Source organism: Diplotaxodon limnothrissa, linkage group LG3, assembly GCF_057381915.1.
Source record: "Diplotaxodon limnothrissa isolate DT_005_m linkage group LG3, D_limnothrissa_male_GT1.1, whole genome shotgun sequence".
In the NCBI taxonomy this organism is placed as follows: Eukaryota; Metazoa; Chordata; class Actinopteri; order Cichliformes; family Cichlidae; genus Diplotaxodon; species Diplotaxodon limnothrissa.
Window position 1 is genome coordinate 33656285 of NC_140598.1, and position 11260 is coordinate 33667544.

General features: G+C 39.5%; 1 protein-coding gene across 1 annotated transcript; it reads right to left on the minus strand.

Moving 5' to 3' along the window:
* Positions 1–283: 283 nt before the first annotated feature.
* LOC146635472 (uncharacterized) lies at positions 284–1168 on the minus strand. The gene has a single exon (XM_085350128.1). It carries the CDS (start codon positions 1166–1168, stop codon positions 284–286), a length of 885 nt encoding a protein of 294 aa, XP_085206254.1.
* Positions 1169–11260: the final 10092 nt, after the last annotated feature.

An 11260-nucleotide genomic window follows, 5' to 3' on the forward strand; every position in this document is an offset into this window, starting at 1 on the left:
CTACAAAAGAACAGCCATATATAAGATAGGAGTGCTAAAAAGTACTCTGACATGTGTTTCTTGAACTTTTAAAACAGACAGGGGCATTTATGTACTGTAAATATTTGTCTGAACATAAAACTCATTTATAAATAAATGGATGTTGTTGTACATCTTTTTATTACAGCTGTGGTTGTTTCTGAGCCTCTTAAAAACAATATATTTGTAGATACTAAAAAGTAAGTCTGAGTTCCCCTGGAAGGTCATTCTGCTTGTGAATGCCTAAATATGACCTTAATCATCCTCATTCAGTGGTCTTTTTGCAAAAGGTTAGTATCCCTGCTCTGTGTAGAAACAGTAGTGGTAATACCAGACTGCAGGGCACAGTAAGCCAGACTGCAGACACAACCACAGCACATGCAGTGAGGTTCTGGACTGATTCATTAAGTTGGCTACTGACCAGGATTCCCACAAATCTCAACCACAGCGCTCCCATTATGGCAGTGATTGTGTGGAAAGCCCTCTTCTTTGTTTGGTCCATGCGCTCTCTCTCCTGATCCCCTTTCCCTGGGCCTGGACGAATTAAAATGCAGAGAACCGAGAGACTGCAAAAAGTGGCAACACATACGTAGAAAACCAAGAGGCAGCAATGTGTCGTGAAAGCCAGAAATTTGTTGAACAATTTACTAAAACTGAGTGATACAAAACAAAACAGCCAGACACACCCAGTGCTGATGTTTCTGACCCTCACCCCACCCTCCTGTCTCAGACCCAAGTAAGTAATGGGGTGAACAACAGCCAGGTAGCGCTCTATGCAGGTGAGGACGTGAAATAGATTCTGCCCAGGTGAAGAGAAAGCAAATATGTCCTGTCCTACCTGTTTTATCTGTGAATCATTTATCAAAGCACCAAAACAATAAAAGAAAGTCCCCAGAATAGCTATCAGCTCTAGTGCAATCACATTATAGGTGAAGATATCAGAGTGGCTCATCATCACTGCTGTGAAACCAGAAAGTTGTTTTCTCCATCGCTGGTAGCCCACGTAGAGAACATAGATGAAGAGAGGGAGAAGTGAGATGTTGGACACAGAGAAAGCTGTGAAGATCAGATGACTAGTTCTGGATTCTGAGCAGTAAGTCAGTAAATCAGCAAATAAATTGGAGATGTTGAAGGAGGTGTTGGTGGACATGCTGCCTGAAAGTAAAAAAAAAACAAGACAGGATAAATGGAGGGGCTGAGCTCAAGAACATCAAACAATGGAAATAAGTCAGTTTAAGTTACAGAAGTATGTATGTCTATATGTGACCAAAGGGCAAGACCAATACTTCTTCATCCCAAATTCTTTAAGGAAGTCAATTGAATGATGATAAGAAAAAAATAGTTGAATTGTTTCAAGTAATTCACAAAGTCTAAAGCAGCTGATTTTGTTTGTTTTTAAACCCAATTCTAAATATAATCAGCAACTGCTGGAAATACCAAAGTCTAACAAGGTCTAACATATACATGTACCACAGAAGTCATTAAACAGCACTCACCATGCAAATAGTCTTCAGTGAATGTTTGTTTGATTCTTCAACCTAACTAGCTGCTGTTTGTAGACATTTGGGCAATACTTTAATGGTTGATGCTGAAGCTGAAGGCGTTTTTTTAACATGTTCAAGTGACAGATGGCAGAAATGAAAGGCTTTTGCATATTGCACTTGTCCTGATTTTGTATGCTGTATTCAGTAGGCAAATTTTCTTTTTGCACCTTTCAGTTTAACATGGGGCCTGGCATAGGTAATTAAAGCGTCAATGAAGTGAAAATGTGTTCATAGATAAGAATCATGACACTTACAGCGAAAATGTGGACAAGTCATAAAACCTTTTTATTTTAATACATTTGAATGTTGATTACATGGATGCTATTTCAATGCCCAATTGAACACTGGAATTAAAATAAATTTAGATCAATCTTCCAATAACCTTTGCTACATAGCTACAGTATTTATCCTGCATTTTAAAAGATGTTTGCATTCACAAAGCAACGAGAAACACCAAAGGGATGTGTGACCATGACGATGAGCTTTTCTGATCAGTGAGAAGAAAAAAAAACATGTTTTAAATGAAAAATCTTGGTGCCACACAAAGGGGAGTTGTCCGAGATTTTTAGTAGCATGTGAACTTTGAAAACATTGCAGCATATTTGTTTAATAACATGAAAGAGAATGAAAAATTTGTATCCACAGGAAGCTTCTTGAAAGCAAAAAAATACAACATTTGTGAAGTTGTACGATGGAATTTTCATATTGCTTTGTATGTGTGAGTGGAAAAAGTTACTCACAAAGATCTTTGTGCACATATAGTAAATCACACGATTTACTATACATAGTAAAACTTAGTCTAGGTTTATCATATCAGTGACATTTGTAGATTTTTTAGATTAATTTCAGTCCATGACTCAGATTTTCTGTGTTGTTGCAGGTTGTCATGCAGGTTATTTTGCAATGGCTACAGAGAAAAAGCAATATGAAGGTAAACTTTGACAACAATACAATACACGCTTTAACTCCATACCTTTATGACAAGATGAATGTTTTACACAATAAATAAACTTAGAGTAAATGTAACTATTTTTCGGTGGAAACTTATTGGTACTGATTGTGGTGAAGAAAAGTACGAAATCAAATGCTTCTGTAAATTCAAATAGCATAAGAGACCTACATGCAGATCTGCATCTACAAACCAGTTGCTACTATTTATAAGCAGACATCCGATATTGGTGATGACATGACACAGCTGCTCACATCAAGCAGAATGTGATTCCAAAGCTAAGTTCATCAAATGCTTACTCAAAGATCCGTTTTTGCAGATTATATTTGGTCAGTGATTCTAAGCCTTCTAAATGACCTCATTCACCTATACACAGTCTGACTGAGGACACACACAGGTGTTTTCAGATTTGAATAAGCAGCAGGTTTAGTTTGTTGACTTTGAATCCTGTCAGATAATGACACAAAACATAAAGAGATTTTTATCAGATCTGTTTATAAAAATATCTTCTTTAAGAATTTAGACTGTCTATAAATCTGTAGAAATAAGCCACGTCAGTTTATGTCAGTATCATTAAGTCTGGAATGGTGCCTGTTGCATTAGTTTAATATTTAATATAATGTCACACCAATAGGGGAAAATGCCATGTGTGAAATTTATAGTTAGGTCTAAATATTTCTAAACACTGACATAATTTCCCACAGCTCAGAAACAAGCATTTCACTACATGTTGTGCTCTGTATAATTGTGTATGTGACAAGTAAAGGTTGTTTGTTTCTTTGTTGTTTGTTTGCTTGTAATTCTTGCTTTACTACTTATAGTTGTACTTCAAGTATTTAAACACACATACAGGTGGATTGCTTGCATTGCTTCGCCATTAACAAGAAATTTAATGGTATTTTGAAGTTCTGGCCTGTGCCAATAAATTAAGATCAGCATGTTCCACACAGATGATTAATCTTTACTAATGGATCTATAACTCTGTAGTTGATTTTTCCCACCTGGAGAAACACTTATGTGCCCAATAGTACATTACATATACAAACACTGGGTGCATTGCATATGTACAATCACATGCAGATGCAATATTTGGACTACATGCCCACCCAACTCATTGACTTTAAAGGCACAGAAGAGGACATATCAAGAAGCAACATTTCATTAGTTTATCATTGCTAAAATGTACATGTTCGTGTGGAAGACAGCTAAATTTACAATCCTAACTGGACTATGTGCACAAGATGAAATATATGATGTGAATGTCAATACCATCGTTCCCTCGAAGCTGGACAGGAAACTGCAGGATCTAGGATTGAGCAGCTCTCTCTGCAGCTGGATCCTTAACTTCCTGTCTGACAAACACCAAGTGGTCAGACTGGGCAGCATCACCTCATCCGCCGTCATAATGAACACTGGTGCTCCACAGGGGTGTGTACTGAGCACTCTCCTGTACTCACGCTACATCTACGACTGCACGGCCACTAGCAACTCCAACATCGTTGTGAAGTATGCGGACGACACTACAGTGGTGGGTCTTATCACCAATGGTGATGAGACGGCCTACAGGGAGGAGGTCAGCACCCTGACCCACTGGTGCCGAGACAACCAACCTACCCTCAACGTCGCAAGGACAAAGGAGTTGATAGTGGACTTCCGGAGGTGCAGAGAAGTACACACCCCCATCACCATCGACGGAGCTGCTGTGGAGAGAGTGAGCAGCTTCCGGTTCCTTGGTGTACATCTGTCGGAGGATCTTACATGGCCAGGACACATAAACAAAACAGTGAAGAAGGCGCAGCAGCGCCTCTTCTTGCTCAGGAGACTGATAAGATTTGGCATGAGCCCCCGCATCCTCAGGACCTTCTATCACTGTGCCATTGAGAGCATCCTCACTGGATGCATCACCACCTGGTATGGCAACAGCACCGCCTACAACTGCAAAGCTCTCCAGAGAGTGGTGAGGTGAGCTTCCCTCCCTCCAAGACATCTACAGGTAGCAGTGCCTGAGGAAAGCGGGAAGGATCATCAAGGACTCCAGTCACCCCAGCCATAAACTGTTCAAACTACTTCCATCAGGAAGGAGGTTCTGCAGCATCCGGTCCTGTACCAGCAGACTGAGAGACAGCTTTTTCCATCAGGCCATCAGACTGTTGAACACTACATAGACCCATGTGATGTGACAATAAAAGTGATTTGATTTTGATCAGTGGCCATCACACTTATATCTGGAGCCTGAAAAATGTACATTCATACATGGCATGACATATTGCATTTCATGGAAGTGACAAATTTTGTTTATAAGTTGCCTTTTTAATGTGTGTTTTTATAGATTTTAATTTTTTAAAGATGTTTCTGTGATGTACTAAATGTATTTATTTGTTTGGCATTGTGCTGCAATGAAAAACTTACAATAATTCAATAATATAGATTAACTTGGACAATGTCGATGAAACATTTTGCACCCAAAAGGCAGAGGATGATGCTTATCATCGCACAAAAAGTTGGACTTCTGGACATGCTACAGGGAGGTAGAAGTTACCGTATTTTCCAGATTATAGGGCGCACTAAGCGAAACAAAACAGTCAGATGAGTCGAACTTTACTCAGCTCATTCTTCTTGCTTCCTCTACTTCCATTGATTCATTAATGTTGAATTGTCTGGCAGCTGCTCTATTCCCATGTTCTTTATGTCTGTCTCCACGTCGGTTGAGTGTGAAGTGCATATGAGAGCATGAGGGTGGGAATGGATGTTTGTGTCTGTGTGTGCCTGTATGTCTGTGTCTATATGTCAGGTTGGGTATCAGTCGCCACCTCTCTGGGGACATCTCGGGCCCTCCAAGGTTTGGAGGCCTATCTCCCCCACCCACCATCACTACCCCTGCCGGTGGCGGACTCCCTCAGGTGTCGGTGCGTTGGTGGTTCTTTGTATCTGGGGGTGGGCGTCCAGGTACACACCGGCTCACTCCTTGGCGGCCGCTTATTTGGGGCTCGCTCGGGCCACTTCGGAGGTGGGGTGCCCCCGGCCTCTCGGCCTGGGGCTCGGTCACTCAGGCACAGCTGGCTGTCGGCGGAGCTCATGGGCGTGTCACTGCAACTCCCCCTGGCTTCTGCTCCGCGGCTGCTGAGTGAGCCCTCATCTGGGATTCTCCTTAGCTCTTACTGGGACAGTGGCGCGGCTGCCCCTCTGTTGGTCTTCCTTGGTCTCTTGTGTTCTGGGGGCCTCTGGATGTCTGGAGTTTTGATCTCCTCCATACCTGCTTCATGCCCTGGAGGACGGGGCTGTGGCTCCCCACACTCCCTAGCAGATCGTTACATGGAGAAACCTTTGGAATGCAAGCATGCTGATCCACACAGGTATGCACACAGGTGTACACACGGGTATTCACAGACGCGGACTACAGCTTTCTTGGCTGCTGCCTCAAAGCACATTGTGCGCTGTCTATCTTGCGTGCTGCACAATATCGTTTATTATTTAGTAACTATTGATATCTACTGCTAGCTAGTTTATTGTGATGGTGCTTTTTTTTTCTCTTATTATGTTGCTCTTTGTTGTTTGCTTTCTCCTCTGGTTTTTTTTTTCTCCATACAGGTGACCCAGGAGTTTTTTTTTTGTTTTTTTTTTGTTTTTTTTCTCTCTCCCCCCCCTTCTCACTGTCTCTTCTCCCCTTTGGTTTTGTTTTTCTCTCTCCCTCTCTTTCTTTCATTCTTTCCCCCTGTCCTATCCCACAGTCATATCTGTCCCGTTTGTAGCAACTGAAAATAAAATAAATTCATAATTATAATAAAGGTCAATATGGCAAGGCCATGATGATCCACTTGGTAAAATAAATCCGCTTGGCATCTTTCTTGGCCTCAAGACAACAATTCTGATGGCTAAAGATCCAAACGGGACAAAAAAAAAAAAAAAAAAAAAAAATGAATACCACCTTTTTAAACGGTAACTGTAACGGAATACAGTTACTCATATTTTGTATTTTAAATACGTAACGGCGGTACATGTATTCCGTTACTCCCCAACACTGCTCCTACTGCACAGCTCACCACTGTCACTGCCATTTTCATATGTCCAGCCCCAGGCTCAGCTGGTTCCCTTTCATGCCTGCTTTGCTCATGCAATAACAGAGTTCTTGTCTTGGGACACTATCATATGATTTCTTCAGACACACAAAGATTGCAACACCTTCTGACCTTCTCTATACTTCTCCATCAACACTCTCAAGGAAATCATTGTATTGATAATGTTTTTCTTAGCATGGAGAGATGGTGATTGTCACCTCTGTTCTCAACCTCTTAACGTAGTATTTAGATTATGATGATTGTAGATTTGTCAGATTACAACCATATTGAAATCAAATAGTGACTGATATTGAAGAATGTGGATTTTCATGTGAGAATGACCTGATGAGAAATCTAATTCAAGTGAAGGTACACTCTCAGAAATAGAGGTACGAGAGAATAACATTTTTGTACCTATAGGTACATTTTTTTAAAATGTTCCCTTAAAAGTACAATACTGGTCTTTAAAAGTCCAGAAATGCCCCTTTAAAGGTTCAATTTGAAATAAAGTACAAATCTGTACCATTTTGACCTGTACTGCAGTGGCAGAATGTGGTAATGGGTCAGCATGGGAAAATCTGGATGGGCCTGGTTAATTGTAAAATTCATATGAGATGTGAGTGTGCTCATAAAAGCTACATGTTATAATCAAATCTGTTGGTCCTCTCCTCTGTACGTAAATTATCCTATGATGCAAAGAATATCTGTAACCTACCTTTGTGTAAGTTATGTTAAATTATATTTAAAAAAAAACCACACACACAATGACATGCAGGCACAACCAAATGATGTTAAAAAAAACTGGTCCATTTCCATTTTATTAAGTTCCAGTTATAATTTTTTAATGTTTTAAATCTTTCAAAAACGTGAAATCATTTTACTGTTATGTTTGGACTTTACTTTTTTGCTTTAACTACATCCTAGAATTGTTCATTAATTGTGAGGTTTTTATGGAATTTGCAACATCAAGTTAAACCGAGGTTCTTTGGAAGTTAAAATGTCAAGCAGATTTTTATGTTACGGTGACTACATTTTGTAAGTTACAAATATAGTTCGCCAAGACAGCATAACGGTTTCTAAACAACTGCGCATTAATACCACAATGTTGTATTTTCATGTGTCAAGTTCGCAACGCGCATTAATCCCAAAGGCCGAAAAGGCAGCAGTGATGAGTGCTCCGCCTCCGCGCTGACTAGCGTTGACACAGAAAATGACTCTCAGGGGGTTATCCACGGAGGAGCTCCTTAAAAGGTTGATGGAAGAAGGCATTGATATGTCAGACGACGAGGCGCAAAGATTTAGAGGTAAGTCGGGTGTGATTTTGTGTTTTTATAAAAATTACAACGTGTAATTTTACAGTAGAGTTAGCAAAAGTCCGAAGAGCTAGATTTAACATGGGCGAAAGCTAGCAGTTAGCTAAGTTTTAAACAAAGAAAGGTTCAAATGTGGACTATTTAGACTGTTGGTGGAATGTTCAACGTCTGTCTGCCCGCCGTATTCGAGTGTTTTATCAATAAATAGTGTCGAACCGTGTACAAAAATGTAAAAAAAATCAATAATTTCTCAAAACATGCTAGTATGTAAATATAGCTATTAACAAAATCGTTTTCTAAGCAAAATTTATCCCATCTAACTTGTTTCCCGCTCAAAGGGATTTTAAACAATGGAAGGTACACATTTGTACCATTCCACCTACTTAGTGGGATTTTCGAATATGAGAGCTGTAAGCTCTGTGCAGGGACACGTACACTTACTTACATTTTTATATTACCAGTTAATTTATATTAACAATTAATCAAGAGAATTAATTGTAACTTCCTTTTGGGGAATATAGACAGATTCACAATGATAGCTTATTGTTATTATTATGTTATTAAGTTTGGGAGAGATGTGGCTGTTTGTCCACGCCCATTTTTAAAAAATTAAAATCAACTTTAGCTACATTGATTTGACATTGGTCTACAACATACTATTTACGGTAATAACAATATGATTAGAAGAATTGAAGAACAGAAAAGCCCCCAGGAAAGGATAAGAGTAATCAGTGCACTGTGGGTTGTCTTTTTTATGTTTGAAACAGGTACCCAACCCACTCAGACTACATCCAGGTCATCAAAGCCCTGATTGTGAAGTATCCTTTAAGAGATGTACAATGAAATGGTTATGTGAGTACCTCTCCTTTTTTGTTTCTTTTATAGATTATATTAATATAAAGTAAGCATAATTAACTACTTATATACATTTGAAACAACTAGGACACCTGGCACAGCCAACTCAAGAGAAAGTTCAAAGCAGAACGGGCTCCCCTAATCAGCAACGAAGAAGTGAACCGGGTTAAAGAAAAGTTTGGACGCACGCAGAAACATCGGACCACAGAGGAATCCAGCAGCTCCTGTCTGAAGAGACTGAAGCCCTCTCTCGTAAGTCCTCACACCCTCAGCCTTTAAGAGCTAAGGTAACATATGTAGTCTTATTATGTTCACTGTAAAGCTAAAAGTAAACATTAATTGAAAGAAACATGTTAACAGATAACATTAACATAGAAAAAGGAACTTCACAGTTGATTTAACAAACGTCAGCTCAACTTGCAATTCCTATTCAACATTTTTGCATTTTTTTCAAAGCATTTGGTGTACAAATTACCGCATTTCGAGTAACATTAACTTATCAGATTTTACTTATGATAATACTGATATCTGTTTTGACAAAGGATTCGTGCTTTGTGGGGGAAGATGCAGCCTCCGTTGATGCTCATATCAAGGTGCTAAATGATCAGCACAAGAAGCTACATCCTGACACAGCACTGGTGAAAGACCGCATGACAAAAACCTTTGCATGGAGACGTCGAGAGGTAGCTGAAGGAATGTGTACTGTGGACCTATTAAAGAGATATCCATTCCTGGGGACATCTGCAGGGGTAAGAATTGTTAAGATGATTGGGGAAACAGCTAATGATTTTTTTTGTCTCTAAATCTGATTATTATTTTCTGTACTAACTGATTAATCAATCTGTTCATTATCTTTAGAATTTTTGTTCAAGGGTTAAAGCACTTTACATTTATCTCCAGTCTGTCTTTAAACATGTCAAAAGTTTAAATCCTCAATGTAAAATGTCATTCTTTTGTCTATTCTGCTCTTTTCATTTCCAGTTGTGTTATGAGGTTGATTTAATGCATCCCTGCCAAGACAACATCTGTCGCTGCTTTAGCGAAAACTTCACTGCTGTTCTTCAAAATGTTCTTCAAATGACCAAGGATTTGCCACTGAAGAAGGTCTCGCTGGATGAGGCCTACATCTCAGCATTCTCCACCTTCTTCATGTTCAACATGACCTACCCTGCATACTTCAAGAAAACACTTGTCTTTCTTCAGAACTGCATTGTCAACATAGGAGACCAGGGAGACAAACCCCTGCCAGTAAGTGTCACCAGGGTACTTAACCAACTCTATTAAATATGCCCCCACTCCACAAATGTTCAAAATGTTCAAAAAGGGCATTTACTCTGAGGAAGTTGATTATACATGTTGGGTTAGTACACGCACATGAGCCTCATTTCAGCATCACTTGTGGAATAAATGACTGCCAGGCAGCTTTTTCCAAGTATCACTCTTTTCGACGCCATGTGTATCGCAAACACAAACCCTCTGTTTTGAATAGCCTTGAGGTAGTTGAAGATGGATTTGAAAACCATGCACACAAAGAGGTTGAAGACCCACACACACACAGTTCAGACGAGACGCACACAGTTCAGCAGCCCACACCACCTAGTATGGACAGTTTGCTTGATAATTTAGGAGATCATTTATTTAGCTTTATTCCCAAATGTACTGAAAAAAATAACCTTCCACACTCTGTTCAGCAAGACATCGTTGATGATCTTAGTTTTCTTTTGTGTTTTTTTAAAGAAAACTACGACTCGTTTATTCGTTATCATTTGGATAAACATGGTTTCCGCCTCAGTGATTGTCCAGAACTTGAGCAGGTTTTGTCTACTTCAGATTTTTTCCAGAAAGCATGTGATTCAATTCGTTCACCATTTATGATAAAAGAACACTGCAAATCAAAAATGAACATGACAGAACCTATCAGTTACACAGTAAGAGACCATTCTGGTGTGAAAATTGGTAGTTATTCGTATGTTCCAATCCTACAGGTATTAAACAAATACTGTCAGGTGGAGGATGTGTGGGAACAAATTGTTCTGGATAACCACAGAAATCAAGATGATGATGTTTTGACTGATTACAAAGATGGCATGTATTTTAAAGACCACTCATTTTTCAAAGACCATCCTCAAGCTCTAAGACTTCATTTTTATGAAGATGAATTTGAAATTGTGAACCCACTTGGTGCAAAACGAATTAAATACAAAATCTGTGCATTTTATTATACTATAGGAAACATAAGTGGAAAACATCGCTCAAAGTTGAGTCACATTCATTTAGCCTTACTGGTTCGCCATTCACATTTAAAAGAGTGTGGGCTTGAAACTATACTTCAGCCCTTGATAACTGACTTGAAGATGCTGTCCACAGAGGGTTTCACTATCTGTGTCGATGAAGTAGAGCACACAGTTCATGCTGCTCTTGCTACCATTTCATGCGACAACCTTTCTGCTCATATGATTGGGCGTTTCTCAATGTCTTTCAATACAGGCAGAATATGCCGATTTTGTATGGCATCGCACTCGGAGA